This window comes from Impatiens glandulifera, chromosome 1 (genome assembly GCF_907164915.1).
Source record: "Impatiens glandulifera chromosome 1, dImpGla2.1, whole genome shotgun sequence".
Classification (NCBI taxonomy): domain Eukaryota; kingdom Viridiplantae; phylum Streptophyta; class Magnoliopsida; order Ericales; family Balsaminaceae; genus Impatiens; species Impatiens glandulifera.
The window spans coordinates 92005150-92028817 of record NC_061862.1 but is presented as its reverse complement, the minus strand read 5'-3'; the positions used below and the strand labels follow the sequence as shown (position 1 = coordinate 92028817).

Below are 23668 nucleotides of genomic sequence, written 5' to 3'. Positions count from 1 at the left end.
AATCTCAAATGGAAAAAGGTCTATATTTTAAATTATTATTATTTATTTTATTTATATATATTAATTCTTTTTAGTTTTTTTATTAAAAATAATCATTATAACATTAATAATCATTATTTCTCTCTTATTTATTACATTATTCAGTTTATAAAATATATATATATATATATATTAAAATATTTATTTATTTGAAAAAATTCAAACAATAGGATATAAATTACTATTTTTTTATTATATAAAAACTATATTAAATTGTTTTTTTTTAAATAAATAAGGTTATTTACAAACTGGAATCCAAACTATTATTGCATATATATTTGCATGGGTGATGGTGAAGGAGAATGGTTCTTGAATGAGGAACAAATGGATGAGAATTAAAAATACGTAATTCATGAGACCGAAAAGAATCAATATAAGGACATGACATATGCCCTGTCGTCGAATTTTTAGGATTTGTTTGATTCACAAACTCTATTTATTATTTTATACCTTGGGTTTTATTCGACTTTTTTGGTTATTCAAATAATTCAAAAAAAATTAAACATCACTCGAATCTCTATTATCCATTAAATCAATTATAGGTTTTTTTTTTATTTTCTGAGTTTTGTCCTACAAAATTTTATTTGATGAAATTTTGAAAAAAATTATTTTTTAAAGCTAAAAGTCAAAAATATCCTTTAGTTTTAAATATAAATTAATAAAGGGTAATTTTAATATTTAAATATATAAAATAATTAATTAAATAGTTGAAACGATGAATAAAATGATATTTGGAATTTAGGATAAAATCCTGGAAAAAAAAAAAAAAAATTCATCTAAAAAGCTCTAAGTTATATCAATAACTCAGCCGAAGAAGAAGGCCTTATGCATATATGTTAGTAACTAAGCCTGTTTGTTTGATTAGCTTATTCTTCACCAATAAATTGAATTTAATTTTTTTCTTTCTCTCTATACCATCAAAACGATTAGTGAATAAGATGCAATGTATAAATTAATACTATATTTCAGACATACATCAACTAATTAATACTTATAAGTTGTTACATGCAATAGGGTATTCTGAATAAGTTGAATCAAATTAGAAATACATAACTTTAATAAGCTTAATTAGTAATTAAGTTACAAATATCAAACATTTCTTGTTTAATTTAAGTTTATTTAATAAAAAATGAATTATTTAAAAAATCTTGATTTATATTAATTTTAATAAAGTAATTTTTTTTAAGTACCCATATATATTAATGAGCTAGTTTGATTCAGCTAATTAACGCCTTTTTATTTAACTTATTCTCAGGTAAGTTTGATATGATATCAACTTATTTAATCTTTAAACTTGAATATGTTGATTCAACTTATACGCCCAGCTTATTATTTTTTTATATTTATAATATTATTTATTAATTAATATTATATATATAATATTTATTAATTTAATTTTAAATATTAATAAATGATTTAAATTAAAAAATAAGTATATATTTAAAAATAAATTATATTAATATATTACTTTTTATAAATTTTTGTTAATATATAATTTTTAATATTAATAAATGACTTATATTAAAAAATAATATATTTTAAAATAAATAATATAAATAAAAAAGTAATTTATTATTATTATTATTATATATTTTTCACATTTTAACACTCTCTTATCCAATTTTTCAATTGTCAATTCATTTTCAGGCTCTTTCACCGTTTTCTTGTAATCATTCATTTCGATACATCTCAATAATAATAGTTTTTTTAAATAATTAATTAATACTAGTTTGATTTTTAAAACTATAATTATAAATAAAAAATCACAGTGTATTTATATTTTATATTTTATTTAATTATTTTATATATTAACATACATAAATTATAAATAATAAATAAAATATATTTATAGGTATGTTTTTTAATTAAGATAATTTTATATACATATATATAGATATTATAAATATATAGAATAGATGAGATAGAATGAATAAAATAATTAGAAAGAGATTAAATATATGAGATAAAATGAATAAAATGATTAAAAATGAATAAAATAGATGAGAGAGAATGAATAAAAAAATATTTAAAAATGATGAGAGAAAAAACGTTAAAATTATAATATTAAACGTTGATGAGGGATATAGAGAGAAAATTAAGTTTAAACGCAAAAGTGTGTTTGATTGTAATTTTTTGCGTCAGCTGCTTATTACGCAAAATTATTGTAACAGCTTATTACGCAAACGCCCATACGCGGCTTATAAACGCTGAATAAAAAAAAACCAATATTTTTTTTAATCAAAAATGGGACATCGGATTAAGTATGTAGCCTACAAACACACTTAACCATTTAACTAGGCGCAAAACTTACCGTCTAACGGGCTCGAACCCAAGAACTTAGGGTTAGTATCCACCTATTTTTACCGCTAGGCTAGAAGAGGGGATAAAATATGACATCGGATTAAGTATGTAGCCCGCAAACACACTTAACCATTTAACTAGGCGCAAAACTTACTGCATGACGGGCTCGAACCCAAGAACTTAGGGTTAGTATCCACCTCTTTTTACCGTTAGGCTAGAAGAGGGGATAAAAATGTGGTAACGGATTAAATATGTAGCCCGCAAACACACTTAACCATTTAACTAGACACAGAATTTGCCGCCTGACGGGCTCAAACCCTGAATCTTAGGGTTAATATCCACCTCTTATTTCCGCTAGGCTAGAAGAGGTGATAAATGTGGCAACAAATTAAGTATGTAGCCCGCAAACACACTTAACCATGTAATCAGGCGCAGAATTTGCTGTCTGACGGGCTCAAACCCAGGACCTTAGGGTTAATATCCACCTCTTGTTGCCGCTAGACTAGAAGAGGGGATAAATAAAAATAAATAAATAAATCGTTTTTGACAAACGAAAAAACCAAGTGAAGTGCGAACTGTGCGATCAGCGTGCCGTGTGTGTTGTGATATGCCGATAATATATTCGTGGTCGTAATCGTCGTTGAAGAAACCCTCGGTCGCAGTTGCAAAGAAATCACACACCGTTCGTTGTCGTGCGAATTGTGCCATCTGTGTGATTTGTGCGTTCCGTGTTCCGTGTGCGTCGTGATTTCATCTCTCGGTCGGAAGGGTCGTTTTTTCGCAAAAATTACTAAATCTACTCATCGATCTCTCTCGATTGATAATTGATATCATTCTCGGTCAAGACTAGAGTACATCGGGAAATCAATTTCAAACCTATGTGTACTGTAAAGTTGTTAAAAGTTTCGTTGACACGAATCCATCCATGTCGGCCACTTTAAATACGATTTTTGCAAACATCGTAGCTTCAGCAGTACGAGCAATTCCCTCTTTGTCAACAGTTGGTACAAGCCCAGCCAACTCTCTTAATCGGTAATGGGTGAATTGAACACATGCTCCCCTAATCCTAAGACAGAAAATTCGAATGCAACTAACCTCCACATAGGATCAGGAGAGAATCACACGAATATCCTTTTTGAAAATCACGGGTCTCCAAAGCTAGGAGGAAATAGTGGAAATCTGACTAGCGTGAGCAAGAGCATTAATAAGGATTTTGCAGTCAACACACCAAGTATGTTTTCTACCAATCCCAATAACACTCATGAGATGAATGAAAATGATAATAGAACTGTTAGTAGAATACATGTTGATAGCCTAGATTGTGATAGTCTAGGACATGCTCTAGGAAAAGATAGAGTAGTTTTAAAAATAGTCTAGGAAATAAAAATGCACAAGTTATTAACTTGGATTCCAATGGGAATCAAATTCAACTTGAGACTATTGAGTACCTGACTCAGATGAAGAAGTAGAGAAAGTAATCCAGAAACAATTAGAAAGAGAAAGAATTAATGTAGAAAATCTGGGTGAAACATGAAAAATGCAAAGAATGGTAGCGAAAGCATTGGGTAAAGAAACAGACCCGAGGAAATGAAGGGTCGATTTTAATGAAAGGGCCAATCTAAAAGGGCTTAGAAATCAGATAACAAAATTATTAATACTGGGAAAGAAAGGCCAAATCGTTTTAAGCAAAGAGAAAATCCAACAGTACACGGAGCAGCTCAACCTACATTAACTACAAGACTGGAATCTCTTAAAAAGAGAGGAGTACGATACTATTGTGAGCTGGTCTATTGAAACTTTGAGAGAGCTCTCTAAATGCCCCAAAACTAGAGTCTACTTCATCAAGGACAATTCTAATTGGAATGTAGACCAGGTCTGGAAGAAAGCTGAAGAACAAAGCAAAACTCAAGGGAAGGATCAGAAAACATGGCAAAACCAGAGTAACGAGTAGAATGAACAACATAAACAAAATGCAGGGCAGAAGAACAAAGGGGAAACAAAAGTTGACAATCCAGTTCAAGAAAGGGAAAAGATTTTCCTTGAAACATTTAAGCCAAAAGTTAAAATTACCGGTTCCCCGTTTGAATTCAAACTATCCCAAGAAGTTGAGGAAAACTGCGTAAAGTCATGAAAGAATGTCATAGTGGGCAACTTTATCGGAAGAAACAAGGTGTCATTACTAGTAACCAAAAAACCCTAATGGAACAATGGGGGGAAAATGGTCTAGAAAATGTAACATCAAACATTCATGACTTGTACTTTCTCAAATTCAAATAAGGATCAGATCTCGAAAGTATTCTAATCAACGAACACACATTTATTAGGAAAAACTATATGAAACTCGAAAAATGGACAGAAGGAATGAACCTCTTCAGCAAGACCAAAAAAACTGCGCAAATTTGGTTCCAATTGCGCAACATCCCTCCCCACATGTTTAACCCTGAAACATTAAGTCACTTTGCGAGCTTATTGGGGAGTCCACTCTATACATGGACCCAACTACAGAAAAATATGAACATATGACTTATGTTAGGATGTGCATTGAGATACACCCGAGATCAAATCTTCCACACCAGATGACGATAACGGACAGAAAAGGTGAACCCACAATTATGAGAATCTCATATGAGTGGAGGCCGAGTAGATGCTTTGACTTTAATACATTCGAACATGTCTGTTACAAGTGCCCGAAAATGATTGAAGAAGAAATGAAGAAGAAGATCGAGAAAGAGACAGAAACAGAAAAGAAATAGAAAAAAGAACAAGAAAGGTTGGAAAAGGAAAATGTTGAGAATGAAAGGCATAAAGATGTTACTAAAGAATCAGTATTGAGTAAGTAGAAAGATCAAGATAAGGAAGGAAATTCATAATAGAGTTTTGAAGGACAGAGGATGGAAGATAGAGTGGTAAAAGATTCAGAATCAAAGACTGAGAATGAAGAGGTAACAAAGAAACTTGAACTGGAAGCAAGAATCAATACCGAAGAGGTTGTGGAAAGGGAAAGCGTGGGAAAAAGTAAGAAAGGGGAAGTGGGTGAAGGAAATGGGAAAGATAAATAAGAGGCAACTGAATTTGTTGAAACTGTACAATCTCCAATTCAAAAGAAAGTTGACCAAAGAAATACAAAAATCTCAAAACAACAAGGTAAACAAATTATGGAAAATATAATTCCTTATAGCCCTGCTATATGGGAAAAACAGAAAGGAAGAAAAGGTAAAGGAAGGGGAAGTAAAACTGGAACATCTTCTTTTCATTAATGAACTTAATGACATGGAATATTATAAGGTTAAATGACCCTATAAAAATAAGAGAGGTTATAAGAATAACAGAAAAGAATGAAATCACAGTATTTGGAATTATTGAAACAAAAGTCAGACAAAGTCAAATAAAAAATGTTGCCCAGGGTTGCTTCAAAGAAGAATGAAAATTTATACATAACTCTGATGAGGTTAAAAGAAGAATCTGGGTAAGATGGGATAAAAGAATGGTTGAAATCAAGAAATTTTTTGAAAGCAAGCTAGTTATTTTGACAGAGGTTGTCAATCTGGTGACAAGGGTAAAAATATTCTTTGTGGTAGTTTATGCAAACAACTCTAGGACAGAGAGGAAGACACTTTGGAATGATTTGAGAAGAAGCATTACGGACGACGAACCGTGGGTTATTATGGGAGATTTTAACATTACAAGATTCAGAAATGAAAGAGAGCCTAAGACAAACATAACACAAGACATCCAGGGTTTCAATGAATGCATTCGAGACATAAGCTGCATTGAACCGTCTTCCTCAGGAAATCTATTTTCATGGTCAACTACAAGAGGGACAGACAACATGAGAAAGAGCAGAATTAATAGAGGCCTAGTGAATGAAAAATGGGTGGAGTTTTACCCAAGAAGCCAACTCTAGGTTTTGCAATCAGGTATCTCTGATCATTGCCCTTTGAAATTATTTTGAGAGAAGGAGAAAAAACAGAAAAGACCCTTTAAGTTCTTCAACTTCTAGATGAAAGATGAAGAATTTAATGAAATCCTTAATAAAACCTGGAACATCAGAATTAATGGAACAAAGATGTTCAGAGCTTGTGAGAAACTAAGTTTACTGAAAGGAAAGCTGAATAAGTTAGACCGGAAAAAATATATTGGGATTTCTAAAAGATTAGAGGAAGCTAGAACGAAACTGGAGGAAATACAAAGCAAGGCACTAAGAGCCCCAAATATACCTTATAATAGGGAAGAGGAAAAAGAGGCTCTTACGCGATTCAAAGACCTTTGTTCTAAAGAGGAAAGTTTTGCTAAGCAAAAATCTAGAGAAAATTGGTTTTCATTAGGAGACAAGAATACTTTTTTCTTCTATAAAAAATGTTCATCAAGGAATTTCAGAAATAAAGTCCTAAGGCTCACAAACTCAAATGGAGATGTTTTACATGGACAAAAGGCATTTCATGAGGAAGCAATAAATTTCTACAAAGAGTTGATTGGAACAGAAATAAGCACAATAATAGAGGACAACCGAAGATTGCTTCAACAGATTGTGCAAAGGAAAATCAGTGAAAAAAATGGTAACCAATTGTTTACAAGAGTTAGTATGGAAGAAGTCAGAAAAGCTGTGTTTTCGATGAAATGGGATAAAAGTCTAGGGTCAGATGTTTTCAACGCAAACTTCTTCAAAGAAAATTGAGAAATAATGGGTAAAGATGTAAGCGAATGGGTTTTGGAATTATTCTAAAATAGAAAAATGTTGAAGCAATGGAACGACACAGTGTTGAATTTGATTCCTAAAAATTCAATTCCGGAAAAAAAATTCAGGACTTTCATTCTATTTCATCCTGCAATGTTATTTACAAAATTATTTCAAAAATTATTTCGCAACCTTTGAAAACAGTTATTGATAAGCTTCTAGGATTAGGGCAATTAGCATTTATTCATAAACGCTCTATTTCCCATAACATCCTACTCATGTAGAGCTTATTGAATGAATATGACAAGAAAAACATATTGCCGCGTGTGGTTTTCAAAATTGACATTAAAAAAGCTTTTGACTCGATGAGATGGGGATCAATCCACGAATTCCTCCTTGTTGCAGGTTTTCCAATTAATTTCATTGATTGAATTATGCAATATGTTTACACTCCTCACTTTGTTGTGAGCGTGAATGGTATTCATGGAGGCCTTTTCAAGGGTGAAAGGGGAGTAAGGCAAGGAGACCCTATATCTCCTTACCTATTCGTCTTAATAATGGAAATTCTTGACTGCATTTTAAAAATACTTCTGAGAAGTCATCATTTCAAATTTCACCCGTACTGCAAAAAAGAAGCAATAACCCATATATGTTTTGCAGATGATCTATTTTTTGTGGCTTATGCGGATGTTGAATCTGTTAGTATAATCCAAGAAGCTCTAACAATCTTTTCGAGTATTACAGGTTTATACATCAATGAGGACAAATGTTAGGCTTTCTATGGAGGGGTTAATGAAGAAATGAAAGAAAACATATTCAATATTATGGGAATCAAGGAAGGTGAACTACTAGTGAAATACCTTGGAGTACCCCTGTCATCAAAACAACTCCGATATAATCACTTCAAACAACTAGTAGAAAATGTTATAAATTATGTCTTGGTTGGGCTACGAAAAAACTATCTTATGTAGGTAGAATCGAGCTCGTTAAAAGAGTCATCTTTAGAATTATTGGCTACTAGGCACAACAGATAGTCATTCCAAAGAAAGTAATGGCTTAACTCGATAGAATCATGAGAGATTACATCTGTGGAACACAAGGCAGAGGAGAAAAAAAGTCAAATGGGAGGATGTTTGCACTCCCATAAAAGAAGGGGGACTAGGAATAAAAAGTTGTGTTGAATGGAACAAAGCCCTCACCATCAGGAGCTTATGGGAGTTGGAGCAAAACGCAGACTCCTTATGAGTCAAATGGGTGCATACAAGATTTATGAAAGAAGAACGGAGTATCTGGACACGAAGCATCAATGAAAGAATGGCATGGTCATTGAAGAAAATCCTAAAAACAAGAAAAGATGCATTTCAAATGGTGAAACCACAATTGGAAATGGAAGAGGGGTACTATTCTAGCATGATCCTTGGCTGGATAATATTCTCATTATATTCAAAGAAGAAATACAAGGAAATAAAGTTAGAAGAGAATGCATAAGTACTCATTTAGAGACGTCTATGAAGGTAAATGTGATTCACTTTTGAGGCGTATTTCAGAAGGTGATAGAATCTTAAACCTAATGAGGCAGAAGCAACTCAATGAAGTAATAATGAAATATGCTGGAAAACAGAAAACAATGAAAAGTTTATTACAGGAAAAACATGGGAAATGGTTAGAACAAGAGGACATGAGGTAGATTGACAAAATATGGTATGGTCTCCAAAGATTATTCCTCGTCACCAATTTATTCTCTAGCTGGTATACAGGAAAAGGTTGACAACAAAAGACTGAATTCGAAAATACATAAATATTCATGATATCAACTGTGTCCTATGTTCGAGAGTTGAGGAAAGCATAAACCATTTATTTAGGGAATGCTCTTTTGTAATACAAATCTGGAGGATGTATGCTGCAAACATGAACATCATCAACTTTCCAGGAATATGGTAAGAAAGAGTGGATGAAGAATAAAGTAAAAGGAAGATCCTTCTATGTAAGTATGTTGAAATGTTATGTTGGAGCATTAATCTACAATATCTGGAAAGAAAGAAATTCAAGAACTCATAGTGAAAGAAGTAGAACCGCTGAAGATATTTGGAGAGATATAACTTCAGATGGAAATGCACTCATTCAATCATGGAGAGGAATCGAAAGGAATGAAGAGAATAGAAAGCTTTGCCAGATATGAGATATTTCGTTTGAAAATGTCACAAATAGAATATAAAAGTAAAAATATTGTAGGCGCTAATTGATTGTTGTTGTTGTCTGTAATTTAATTATTGTTTCATTGTCAAATCTAGAAATTGTCTAGATCTGATCTTAAATTTTTGTATTTTTTTTTTCTTTTTGGGAATTTTTTAAATAAAATGGCACTAAGCTATTTTCCCAAATATATATATATATATATATATATATATTTAAATAGTAGGTGTTTTAATATTTTAGTTAATGATTAATAAGATTGATGAAATCATGTTTAACTAGTATGTATCCCGTGCATTTAAACGAGTAATGATATAAAAAAATTTAAAAAAAATTACATTAAAAATATGACTTTATAATTTAATTCAATATTTTTTTTTATCTAATTATTAAAAAATATGATAAAACTTGCATTTATCCACTCATTTTATTTAAAATTGTTTTGTTGTTTTTTTAAGCCTATCCAAAATTATATAAATTGAAAATATTCATTAGGTGTAAATAAAAGTAATTTCGATAAAACAAATCTTCAAATATTGAATTTTGAATTAAATTACCAATCAATTATAGAGTTATATTGGATCTAATATTACTTCTTATTATATACTTATTTGAAAAAAATATATATAAAAAAAAATCATCTAACTAATTCATTTAAGTTTTTTATATTTTTATATCTATAATGATTATAATTATTTAATAACCAAATTCGAGGATGCATTTTTAAACATTCGATTACACATTTAAGCATAAACTCTTAGGTTTTTTATCATCAATATTTGTGTTACTCAAGTCGGCATTCCCTCCATGGACAAATTCTTAGGTTTCTCACCAATGTTTGCGTTACTCAAGCCGACATTTCCTCCATTGACAAACTCTTAAGTTTTATGTGCACTTACATATAATAATTACTTGAGAGATTCAAACCCTAGTCTTTAGTATGGAATTTTAACATTTTAACTGCTACATCACTTATTATTATTGTTGAAATAATTTTATAATTTTGTGTATCTATATATATTTTGTAAATTAGATTTTAAATATTTATATAAATTATCTACTGGGTCTAATATTACTTATTATTATATATAATTATTTGAAAAAATAAAAATCAACTAACCAATTCATTTAAGTTTTTATATCTATAATAATTTTGATTATTTAATAACCAAATTCGAGGGTGCATTGTAAAAATTTTTGGGCATGATCCTAAACCTAAATCACCCTCCGACCACTCACATAAATATGAAATGCTAACATTTTAACCGCTAGACCACTTATGATTGTTAAAATAATTTTATAATTTTGTGGGTATATATATTTTGTAAGTTAAATTTTGAATAATTATATGATTATGTAAATTTTTCATTCACATAAAAAAAATTATATTAAAAATAATTATATCTCTTATAAATCTTTCTATTAATAATATATAATATTATATATAATAAAAATTATTAAATTTATTATCTTAAATTTTCTCACGTAAAATATTATAGAGCAATGTTAAATTTAAACATTATTATATATATTATATTTTTTAAAATATACCTAACAATAAGTTGATGCTTAGAAAGAAAGAAAAAGGGAACAAGGAAATAAGTATCATGGTCATTAATGAATGATACATTTCTAGTGTGCTTGTCTCCCTCTCATGACTACAAGCTCATCCGAAGAGTTTAAACCGACGTTGGAAGCTCTCGTTTAATATTTTGATTTTTTATGTTTTTTTTTTTAAAATTTGTCAATATTATTTTATTTTAAAAATAATGAAAATTAGCATGACACTTAAATTATGGGTCCTGCTTTTATTCCAAACAAAATTTATCTAACTTAATTTATTATTTAAAATATATTTATTTTACTTTTTATTAAAACTTAGGCCTTGTTCGAATTTTTTTTTAAATTTAGAGAGAGAAAAAAATAATGATGTTGGATGATTTTGAGAAGATAATGATTATTTTAGGTAAAAAAACTTAAAATATATTGATATATATATATATAAATAAAATATAAAATATAAAATATTTTAACATTTTAGTTAATAAAATAAGTAATATAATAATTAAAATATAATTAATTAAAAACTTATTTTATTTAAATTATTTTAAAACTTCAAAGAAATCAGGGCGCGCATTAAATAAAACAAAGTCTGGTTCTAGCTATATTAAATTTGACCCCTTGATAGATCCATCTAATAGATTTTGTTTGGATTCTGCCTTATTAATATGCTGTTGTATGTTCAATCCCAGATGTGGACATGTCTTTTTTTTTTTTAATAAACTCATCAAATATTCAACTTTCAGAAAAACATTTTTATTTTAAATTATTATTATTATTATTATTATTATTATTATTATTTTTGGGATCTTAAAATAAAAATAGGGCATAGTAATAGTACGAACGTTGTTGCATTTAAAGCGACAGGAACTCCTATTTTATATAATATTACAGTTTTATTTTACAAGTAAATAATTCAAACTGCTAATCTATATATATATATAATGATGTTTAATTTTTAAAGTGTCCGGATTGCTGGGTCGAGAACTGTGGTTAATTTGGATATTTGGGTCGGATTGTGGGTTTACCCGTTTTTAAATTTAAAACGGTTAAAAATAAAATTAAAAATGCTAGAGATATGTTTCGAACTTGCAACCTAACAAAACAAGTACAACTCTTTAACCAACTAAGCTACAAAGACTTTATATTTTAAATTCAACACCAAATTTGATAAACGCGGGACGTTTTAACATTAATATAAGTTCAACTTTTTAACTAACTAATCTATATATATATAATGATGCTTAATTTTTAAAGTGTCCGGATTGCCGGGTCGAGAGCTGTGGTTAATTTGGATACTTGGGTCGGATTGTGGGTTTACCTGTTTTTAAATTTAAAACGGTTAAAAATAAAATTAAAAATGCTAGAGGTATGTTTCGAACTTGCAACCTAACAAAACAAGTACAACTCTTTAACCAACTAGGCTACAAAGACTTTATATTTTAAATTCAACACCAAATTTGATAAACGCGGACGTTTTAACATTAATATAAGTTCAACTTTTTAACTAACTAATATATAATAATGTTGAGTAAATGGATACTTGGGTCGGATTATGTGTTGACCCACCCATAAATTTAAAACGGTTAAAAATAAAATTAAAAATGTTATCCGTAATTTTTTTCACAGTTTTTTATATTATTACTCGTGCAAATGCACGGGCTAAATGCTAGTTAATTAATTAAACGTGTAAATAATGAAGCTAGTCAGATACATCATCATTTATTTATATATAAACATTTCAACATTAGTTATTGCAGTCACATGATTCTAATGATATCTAATTAAACACCTACAAAGTTTTAAAATTAAAAATATCCCAAATTTCCTTTTCTATATATCTCTCTTGTTAAATTATAAGTTACATTAAATTAAAAACAAAAGTTCAAATTATTAATATTAGTAACAAATTAAGGGATATATCGCAATTAAGCACCACTTGATTCACAAAACAATGATTGAAAAATGCAATGTAATTTTAAAGGGTTTAATTAAGTTTGAGGGTCTCACAAAATGAATAAAATAAAAAATGGGACAACGGGCTCAAACACAGAACTTTAGGATGAGAATATTAATCTTTTGTTGCCGCTAGACTAGAATAGGGATAAATAATGAATAAAATAGTATAAGTCAAAAATGGTATATATAATTTGTTTTTTATTTATTAAAATTTTTATCAACAACTCTCTTATAATATTTTTTCCTTTCAACTTAAATGTTTTTAATAAAAATTAAATAAAAAATTTTATCATTTAAAATATTATAATATTATCATAAAATTTCTAAGATTATATTTTTAAATAATTTTGTTATACATATATATATTAACTGTGTTTAGTTGATAATTTAAATAATATTAAAATAATTAAGATTAATTTTATAGAATTCAAACTGAACAAATATTACAATTTTATTTAAAAAATAAAGTAAAATGTTAAGAATAGTAGGATATTCCGACCTTTTTAGTTGGGATTATTAAAATAATCTTAATATAATCATAATCATTTCATTCTCTTTATTTGTTCATTAAATTATTTAATTTAATAATCAGACTATTAAAATTTTTATTTTTTAAAATTTTATTATATATTAATATTATTTAAATTTAATTTTTTTCTTAAAATCATCGTTAATCATAACTTTTTAAATAACAATTAATTAAATAACCCAACACCAAACAAACTTAGATCAAGAGTTTTTTGGTATTTTTTATTTACACTCATTAATGTTTTTTTTATTAAATTATCAAATTTATTAATTAAAATATTTTTATTTTTATAAAACAATATTATAATAACTTAACAATTAAAAATGTAATATAAGCTATTTTTCAGTTAACTAATTTTTTTAATCTAATATAACCCACAAATAACTAAACATCAAACAAACTCAATAAGGAATAAAGAAAATTACCTTTCTAAAATGTTTAAGCAGCAAAAAAACACATAAAACAACAAAAATGACCTAAAATGGTAAAAAAAAAATCGAATTAATTGAAGAAAAAAATAGTATAAAAGGCTAATTGAAGGCTTCCTTTTGTGCTTTAGCTGTTGAACCTTGAGACGTGAACCTGTGACAGATTATGTTGATATTTCTATTTCATATTATCATGTTTATAAAGCAGAAAGAAAGAAAAAAAAAACATTATTGTTTGTTTAATATTTGCATTATTTCAGTGAAATTATATTATTTGAAATTATTTTTGGTTAAAAATAGTTATTATTGGAGTCAAATTTATTATTAGTATGTTTTAAAATTGTATAAATAATAATTAGAATCATTTCATTAAAAAAAAAATAGTTTAAAAAAACATCAAAAATGCAAAATAACAAAAAAAATAAAATAATCAAAGGTCTCTCTCTATAATTATATATATTTTTACAAGATACAATCATTTCAACATCTTTACCATCTACATTAAATGACAAATGTACAAGTTATTTTTTTTTCTTACAAAGTTATTTAATGAAAACGTCGTTTCAAAATAGATCCGGTTGTCTAACCCCTTAAATGCGTAGGGCAGGGCAGGGCATGTGTGTTATTATTTTTACCTCACAAGAAAAATCTCATAATTATATTACAGATGAAGTAACTATTTTCTACTCTTTAACTTGCATCATTTTATAAATAAATCTAAAAGTGAGAAAAATATTAGAAAGTAAATAGATTATCTCTCCTAGAATTAGAAGAAGAATCTACCAATAATATGGTTTCCGATAATAATAATAATAATAATAATAATAATAATAATAATTATTATTATTATTATTATTATTATTGAATAATGACTTAACATTTGTTTTCATGTCTTTCTGTCAATATTCTCACATCAATGAAACATTAGTTAAAATATATCTTTAAAAAAAATGATATTTGTTTACATAAACAAATTACATAATTAACCGATTTTAAAGTAAGATATTTGTTTTATCAAAACAAATATTTGAATAAAAATTGTTTAGTTTAAAAATAATTCAAATAACTTAGTTCATAAAAAAAAAGGAACATCATATCAAGCTATATATATATTATTTAAGGTTATTTTTAAATAATTATCTATCTAATCAAATATATATCACTTTACATTATTCAAATTATTAATCAAATTTCATTTTTATTGTATTTTTAAAAATATTAAATACTAAAGATATTTAGTCATTTTATTCAAATAATTTTCTTTTACATAAGATAATAAATTTTCCATATAATCTAAAGATTATTCAAATAAACTAATTCAAAGGCCTAAATTTAAAAAGTATTTCAAAATCCACAATCAATTATCTGATACTTAAACAACATATATGTTTGATTTTGTTCTAAGTTTTTTTTTGTGTGTGTGGATGTTTTTTTTTAATTTATCTTTTATTTGATATTCTATACATTATATGTATCTTTACAAATGGTTGGTTAAATAATGCCACGAAACATTTAAATCTTCGATAATGTCTAGTCTCAATTATGAACTAAAAGAAGAGACATAAGTATACATTTATTATAACCTGAGATGATATTGTTAATTCAAAAGTTATACTCTAAATTATTAGGGATAAAATTCTCCTTTGTTTGTCTTTATAGATACACAAATTAAATTTATAAGTAGTTTTTATTTTAATTTCAATGGTAATTTGTTTTATCTTTTTTTTCTTCTAATTTTTATATAAGAGTTTATTTTAAAAAGGACATTTGTATAATGACTATCATTTACCCTTAGTTTGTTCAAAAACTTATAATTTTTTAAATCCATGTATACTTTTTTTTCATTAGAATCAATTACAATAACCAAATTAATTATTTTTATTTTGATATTGATATTGATATTGATGTACATAACTATGATCTTAATTAAGATTTTAAAATAATCCAAAAACACATCACAGTGCTAACTGCTAAGTATTATTATTTGGTCAACATTTTTATTTTACAATTTTCGGAAAATTGTTGGAAACATATGAAATAAAATTACTTAGCGCCTACAAATTGACAAAGATAAATGAGAAAATCATCATAAAACAATTCCATGTCCTTACAAAACAATTAAAACTAAATGAAAAGTGTTACAGCATAAAACGGAAAAGAAAATCTAAGTAATTTAATGTTATGTAATGCATTTCTTTTTCTAAATAATCAATATTTCACTCATTTAGATTATTTCTTTTTCTAAATAATCAATAATCAATAAGAGGGTGTCTCACCTAACAATACACCATCCAATGAATCTTTTATTTTGTAAAACGAACGAAATGATAAAAATGTAGGTCTATTGTCTTTAAATTACATAAATATATATATAAAACAATGTTAATAAGAAATTAAATAAAGTATAATGTACGAAGAACAAAATTATCGCTTTGAAATGTTAATATAACACATTTCTTTTAAAACAATTTCATTATCTCCCTTTGTGTTGGAGATTATCGTAGACGACGGTCTCTCAATGTATAACGAATCTTGTCGTGATTCAGTACTGAAATCACACCCAACAAACTTAACAAAAATATATAAATTATCATCGAGTTCAATATTGAGAAAATTATATCTTAAAATTTTAGAAAAACTGAGATAGATTGTGAAGATAATGAAATGAATTAGAGAATGTGTATATATTTATGAGAATTAAATTATCAAATAATTATTTAAGCAATTTACTTATCTTAATAATAAATATTGTTCATTCATTTGTCAATTAGTTTATAACTAATCAACTTTAAAGTCTCCTTACTTATAATTTAATGTTTAGACATTCAATACTATTTGAATATTCTATACGTTAATCAATTGATATGTTGATAAAGATAAATGTTGTCATGAAATTATTCTTTCATTTTTTAATTATGAATTAAACAATTAATATTTAGTAAATATTTTGAACGTTTAAATTGATTGTGAATTAATCTGACTTTATTTATCAATGTTTTATTTTTATTCATGAATAAATTAATTTAATTACACAAAAAAGACATCAGCCAAGTTAAAAATTTGGAAAAATATAAGATGTCATTTAATCATACTAATCAACAAAGAAAAAATGACATAAGATCTCGTTTCATCTTTTGGTTATTTAGATTTTTTCTATTTTTTTTTCCTAAAAATTATGTTTGATTAATTTTTTTTAAAATCTAGTGTTTTAGGGTTTAAAGTAAAAAATATCTTTTAATTTTTAAAGATAAATTAATTTTATATAATTAAATAAAGGATATTTTTGATATTTTAAATATATAAAAAGAATAATTAGAGGTTGAAATGATGTTAAGTTTTGAAATAAAAACAGGGAAAAACCTAAAAAAAATCACCAAATCAAACGAGTTAACTAGTAATATGCTAAGTAATTAAAAAAGTATGTACCCTTCTGAAAGACAGAGAATTTGAAATACCATTATTCTCCATCTAACATTTATTTTTCTTCCATGGCCTGGGAAAATTTTGATTAGTGGTGGGTTGTTGAAAAATATATTGTTTAATAAAAAGAAGTAGGTTATTTGAATTTTTTATTTGTTAAATTATTATAATATATTTTATATTTAAAAATTATTTTTTAAAAAAATAAAAGTAAAAGTATTTTAATTGATAGTTAAATGGATAGTCACTTGATGTAGAGAAAATGTAAAAAATTGATTATAATCTTAAAAATATCCTAAAATACTTACATTGGTCTTTGATCTTTATCTCTCCTAAATTATGTATGGTCAAAATCTACTAAATGATATTAATTTTTTTTTTTTTTTTGTTGGTAGTACAAAATAATTGAATGCAATTTGTATTATGCTTTTGCTTCAGGGGAGACTAAAAAGAATTATTTCTTTAAGTGGTAAAGGCTTTTGGTCATAATTGTTATATAGTACAATAATAATCATTAATTAATACTACTATTTTTTTTTATTTTTTTTTTTGTGTTCACATAATAATATATTAAAGTAATTTTAACTTAAAAATCAAATATTGTTTTTATGATTAAATATATTTTTTTTTCTACCTCCCTCTTATAACTTTAAACTTATAATCTTATTTTTTTATTCTATTTATCACTTTTTAAAATAGTGTTTTAATTAATCATCTTTTCTCTTTTCATTTATTATTATTTTTTCTCTTACTTTTTAATTCTTTATATGATTTATTTAATAATCAAATAATTATATGTATTTATTAAATTAATTATTTTTGTTTTTATAATGGTTACAAAAATTAATAGGGGATTGAGTTTGTAACCTTTTATTTTATTATTTATTAAAAAAAGAAATTATCACATTATTATAATTTTAACCATTTAATCTATTAATTCATCAATTAAAATATAAAATACTACTTTTTTTTATTAAATTTATATTTTAAATTTAAAAATGTTATTTTAATAATTAAATCAAATAAAAATAAATAACATACTCTTTTATATTATTAAACAAAATCTAAAAAAAACACTAAACAAGCTTTTAGATGTAATTTTTATTTAATAAAAAATGTATTTATTTATTTTAATTAAAATTTAAAATTATATTTTTATTCATATATTCATATAATTTATTTTAAATTATTTTTTTAATTTAAATCATTTATTAATATTTAACTTTAAATTAATAAAAATATATATTTAAATATTTATAACATCGTATATATTATATATATATATATTATATATATATATATATTATATATATATATATATATATATATATATATAATATATATATATATTTAAATAGGTAACTACATAACTTAATAAAGACAATTAAAAATTTAGAGAAAAAGATAAAATATTGTATACATTCCCTCCTATTATATAAGATTATATCTTTTATAAATATTAAATTATATATACAAATAAATGACTAATAATAATAATAATAATAGAAATATTAATTGTGATAATATATATATATATATATATATATATATATATATATATATATATATATATATATATATATATATATATATATTAACATTCTCCTTTCAATTTTATTGATAAACAATTTAACAATAAAAAGTTCAAAGATTATATTTTAAAAAAGATTATAATATAATCTTCAAACTAAATAAATTTGTGAGTTACGAAGCATCAAAATGCACATAAGGATGTTTGTCATAGAGTAGACATATGAATAATAGGTGAATATAACATATAAAGATCACCAATTTTACGGTGAAATTAGTAACCTTAATTCATTTGTGCCATACAAAATAAGCTGCATGAAACTATAATATTATGTAAAAAAAAAATACTTGCAAAACCTTAAAACAAAAAAAAAATATAAGATTGGTTAGAAATTAAAGTAATAATAATAATAATTAAGGATTTTTATTTTTATTTTTTTATTCGGGAGTCTTTTTGATTGTCCAAACCTCTTGGTCTTATCTTTAGTAATGGGACTCTTCATTTCTCTTAGTTAATGTCTAAGTTATATTTTTATTTTATATAAGGTTGTAATGGTGTTCTTATTTTAATTAGTTTAATAGACAGATTTTTATTCAAAGTTATTTTCATTCTCTAAATTTTCTATTCACTTTTTAATATATTTCTTCACGGTTCGATCATCGAAGTTCTGATTGTGACTTCGTTACATGGTATCAGAGCTTTGGTAACATTGGTGAAGAAGTTATCGTTGTTATTCGATAAGGAAATTGGTGGTCGTGTAGCTAAACTCGGTTTGGAGTTGTTAAACCAGTCAAACTACTAGATATGTAAAACATGTATGGAATCGTACCTGGTTGGGGAAGATTTGTGGGACATCGTCGTAGACGATAATGTAGCTCCTGAGGATGTTTCTGAAAATGCGGAAGCATCGAAGAAGCGGAACAGACTCAATGCAAAGGAAGAATTTGTGTTGAAGAGGTCAATCTCCCACAATCTGTTCGAACACATCATCGGCTGTGGATCTACTCTTGAGATTTGGAAAAAGCTTGATCGTCTTTTCAATGAGAAGAACGAGGCTCGTCTCTAGATGCTTGAAAACGAGTTGGCAGCCGCAAATCAAATCAGATCTGTCTCGAAGTTCTTTCTTAAGGTAAAGAACATATGCTCATAAATTTCTTTATTGAACCCAGATGAGAAAATCTCAGAGGCTCGAACAAAGAGGCATATTGTTCTTGGACTTCGACCTAAATATACACCATTCATCGCCTCGATTCAAGGTTGGGCTCAACAACCTTCACTCAAGGAGTTTGAAAATCTCTTATCCTCTCAAGAGTCGTTGGCCGCACAAATGGCTGAAACGAGTATAAAGGAGGAGTCGAACAATGTGTTGTTCGTGAAGAAATCGAGCTGGAAAAAGGGAAAGTCAAAGAAGGAAGAAACAGGTCAGGATTCTTCAAATATTTCTAAAAAATTCCTTAAGTGTTTCAGATGCGGCAAGACTGGACACTTCAAGAGAGATTATCGAGTAAATTTGAATATAAATTTTGTTAGTTTAAATCTCGGAGAAAAGTCTAACCAGCGTGTTGAGGAGGACTAGGACAAGGCTTTTCATGTCGATGTGACGACTTCGAAGGAAAAGAAAATAGAGGCGTCTCATGGTAAACAGGAAATCGATCAAAGGTGGATTGTCGATTCAGGGTGCGGACATCACGTTACTGGAGATGATTCGGTGTTCTCGTCGAGTCAAGTTCATAATGGGGGCAGTGACTTTATCACGACAGATAACTCGATTCACAAAGTTCAAAAGGAAGGATCGGTTGTCATTGATAATGACAAAGGAGAATCTATTACCTTGAAGAATGTCTACCATGTTCTAGGAATCCGAAAGAATCTCTTCTCAGTTGCAAATGCTGTAGACGCTAGAAATCTGGTGTTGTTCGGTCCACATGATGTGAAGTTCTTAAAGAACGTGGAAGAAATTAAGGCGGATGTGGTTCATACTAGAACTCGGGTAAATGATCTTTTTATCCTTTCAGCTTCAAATTCGTACATAGAAAAGGTGAACGAAAAAAGCACCTATTTTCTATGGCATGCAAGGCTTGGGCATGTCAATATGACTAAAGTTAGTGTTATGTCTCGAAATAAACTTGTCGAAGATCTACCTAAAGATTTGAGAATTGAGGAGGGCAGTGTGTGTGAAGGATGTCAATATAGGAAGGCTCATCGACTTCCATTCGACAACTCTGTATCGAGAAGTAAGGGTCCTTTGGATCGAGTTCATAGTGACTTGATGGGACCAACTCGAACTGCCTCATACTCGGGAAGTAAATATATGTTGTTGTTCGTGGATGATTTTTCCCGGTTCACTTGGGTTTACTTTGTGAAATAGAAGTCTAAAGTGTTCTCTAAATTTCTCGAGTTCAAGGAGACGGTAGAAGGAGAACAAGAAAGGAAAATTCGAGTATTGTGGACAGATAATGGTGGGGAATTTTGCTCAAAAGAGTTTGAATTATTTTGTAAGCAAAATGACATAAAAAGAGAAATCTCCTGTCCTAAGACCCCACAACAAAATGGGATAACCAAAAGGAAGATTCGACACCTTATAGAGACTTGTAAGTCTTGGCTGCATATGAAGAATATACCAAGGCAATTATGGGAAAAAGGCATGAATTGTGCTGCTCATGTCATCAATCGAGTTCCGCTTAGCCCAAATGAGTTCAAATCTCCATTCGAGATGCTTTTTGGATTTAAACCAAATGTTAAGCATTTTCGAGTTTTTAGATCTACTTGTTATGTCCATATTCCAGACTCGAGAAGGAGCAAATTGGATGCAAAGGAATTCAAATGCGTGTTCGTCGGCTATAACCAGAGAAGGAAAGGGTGACAGTGTATGGATCCATCAACCCACAAATGCACTGTGTCGAGAGATGTTGTTTTCGACGAAATTTCTTCGTACTACATGAAGAATGTTGAAGAAACTTTTCAGACTAATCTTCCCATTCCCACGTCTACGGGAAGCTCCTGTAGTAGTGTTAATAGTGATAAGGGGAGCCCTAACTTAGCTCAAGATACTTCAGTCGATGAAGGAGCAAAATGTGAAAGGTTACCGGGAAGTCCACATCAGGAAGAATCAAGTCAACAACAAAATGGGGAATCTCGACCATAAAGGAACATTATAAGGCCTTTCGATTTAGGGATTATAATTTTATAACAACCTTCTCTTGTTTCTTGGAAAACGCAATAGACGACGAGGAACCCAATTCTTATAATGAAGCAAAGAATGTCAAGGAATGGGTGACAACAATGGAGGAGGAAATGAATGCTCTCAAGAAGAATGAGACATGGGACGTCGTTCTGAAGCCTCCTGATACTCAAGCAGTCACATGTAAGTGGGTGTATCGAATCAAACGAAAGGCTGATGGAAGTATAGATCGATACAAATCTAGATTGGTCGCTCAAGGATTCTCACAGAAGTATGGAGAAGATTACGAGGAGACATTCAGCCCAATTGCGAAGATGACGTAAATTCACATTGTGTTGGCATTAGCAGCAAGTTCTCGATGGAAGCTGTGGCAATTGGATGTCAAGAATGCATTTCTCTACGGAGAACTTGATCATCCAATATATATGGAACAACCACATGGATTCGAGAAGACTGATGGTCCCTAGTTGGTTTGTATACTTAAGAAGGCACTATATGGATTAAAGTAAGCCCCGTGTGCTTGATATGGAAAGATTGTAGAATATCTTCAATTTTGTGGGTACAAGGCTTCAGAATCCGACTCAAGTCTATTTATAAAGAAGAGTCAATGACACATGGTGGTGGTTCTTCTGTATGTGGATGATATAATTTTAACGGGTAGTAACTATGATGAGGTTGCTCGTCTACAAGATGAGCTATCGCTTCGCTTTAAGATGAAGAAGCTTGGTGAACTTGGAACTTTCCTTGGTTTATAAATCGAAAGTTTCGATAAAGGTTTATTTGTATCGCAGATCAACTACGCAAAGAAGTTGGTAGAAAAATTTGGTATGAATGATGGAAAAAAGAGCTATACTCCTCTCGACGTAAATCCTAGACTCAGTCAAGACGAAGGAACATGTCTACCAGATCCTCGTCCTTATCGTGCTCTTGTGGGAAGTCTGATTTATATGACTATAACAAGGCCTGACATTGCTTATGCAGTTGGAGTGGTGAGTCGATACATGCAGGAGCCAAGGAAACCACACCTCGAAGAAGATAAGAAAATTTTGAAGTATATTAATACCTCACTAGATATTGGTCTACTATACGAAAAAGATGCAAAATTTGTCTTGCAAGGATATGCAGATGCTGACTTTGCTGGAGATTGAGACGATCGAAGGTCCACATCTGGGTTTGTTTTTCTTTGTGGAAACACTAGCATATCTTGGAGTAGTAGGAAACAAGGATCAATATCATTGTCTACAAACAGAAGCGGAATACAAAACATCAACTCATGCATCACAAGAGTGCATATGGCTTCGTAGACTCTAGGAGGATTTTCATGTCAAGTTTGATCAGCCGGTTCCTATCCATGGAGATAATTTGAGTGCTAATAAATTGACTTCAAATCCTGTGTTTCATGCGAGCACAAAACACATTGAGTTGGAGCATCACTTTATTCGTGAAAAAGTACGAGAATCATTGAGATGGTTGCAGTAAGGAGTGAAGACAATGTTGCTGATATCTTCACAAAAGCACTTCCTAAAGGTTATTTCGAAGATCTACGATCTAAGTTGGGACTAGTTCATCGGACATCACTTTAAGGGGGAGTGTTAGAAATTAAAGTAATAATAATAATAATTAAGAAATCTTTTTGTTATTCAAGAGTCTCTTGAATTGTCCAAACCTCTTGGTCTTATCTCTAGTAATGAGACTCTTCATTTCTCTTAGTTAATGTCTAAGTTTTGTTTTTATTTTATATAAGGTTGTAATGGTGTTCTTATTTCAATAAGTTCAAAAGACAGATTTTCATTCAATGTTATCTTCATTCTCTAAATTTTCTATTCACTTTCTAATATATTTCTTCACGATT

At 28.2% G+C, this 23668-nt stretch overlaps 2 protein-coding genes across 2 annotated transcripts; both read left to right on the top strand.

Moving 5' to 3' along the window:
- Positions 1-21504: 21504 nt before the first annotated feature.
- Positions 21505-22139, top strand: LOC124936183 (uncharacterized mitochondrial protein AtMg00820-like). Its single transcript, XM_047476659.1, has 2 exons — positions 21505-21748; positions 21859-22139. Exons 1-2 carry the CDS (start codon positions 21505-21507, stop codon positions 22137-22139), a joined length of 525 nt encoding a protein of 174 aa, XP_047332615.1.
- A 291-nt stretch (positions 22140-22430) lies between these two features.
- Positions 22431-23127, top strand: LOC124936173 (uncharacterized mitochondrial protein AtMg00810-like). The gene is made up of 3 exons (XM_047476647.1): positions 22431-22542; positions 22591-22805; positions 22888-23127. The coding sequence occupies exons 1-3, from the start codon at positions 22431-22433 to the stop codon at positions 23125-23127; spliced, it is 567 nt and encodes a 188-aa protein (XP_047332603.1).
- Positions 23128-23668: the final 541 nt, after the last annotated feature.

Excerpts from the sequence above, each read along its gene's own strand:
- LOC124936183 (XM_047476659.1), top strand. The coding sequence starts at position 21,505 with ATGGATCCATCAACCCACAAATGCACTGTGTCGAGAGATGTTGTTTTC. Across the intron at positions 21,749-21,858 it reads TCCACATCAGGAAGAATCAA|ACGACGAGGAACCCAATTCT; the intron begins GTCAACAACAAA and ends AAAACGCAATAG.
- LOC124936173 (XM_047476647.1), top strand. The coding sequence starts at position 22,431 with ATGGTGGTGGTTCTTCTGTATGTGGATGATATAATTTTAACGGGTAGT. Across the intron at positions 22,543-22,590 it reads CTTTAAGATGAAGAAGCTTG|GTTTATTTGTATCGCAGATC; the intron begins GTGAACTTGGAA and ends GTTTCGATAAAG. Across the intron at positions 22,806-22,887 it reads TTGCTTATGCAGTTGGAGTG|ATATTGGTCTACTATACGAA; the intron begins GTGAGTCGATAC and ends ATACCTCACTAG.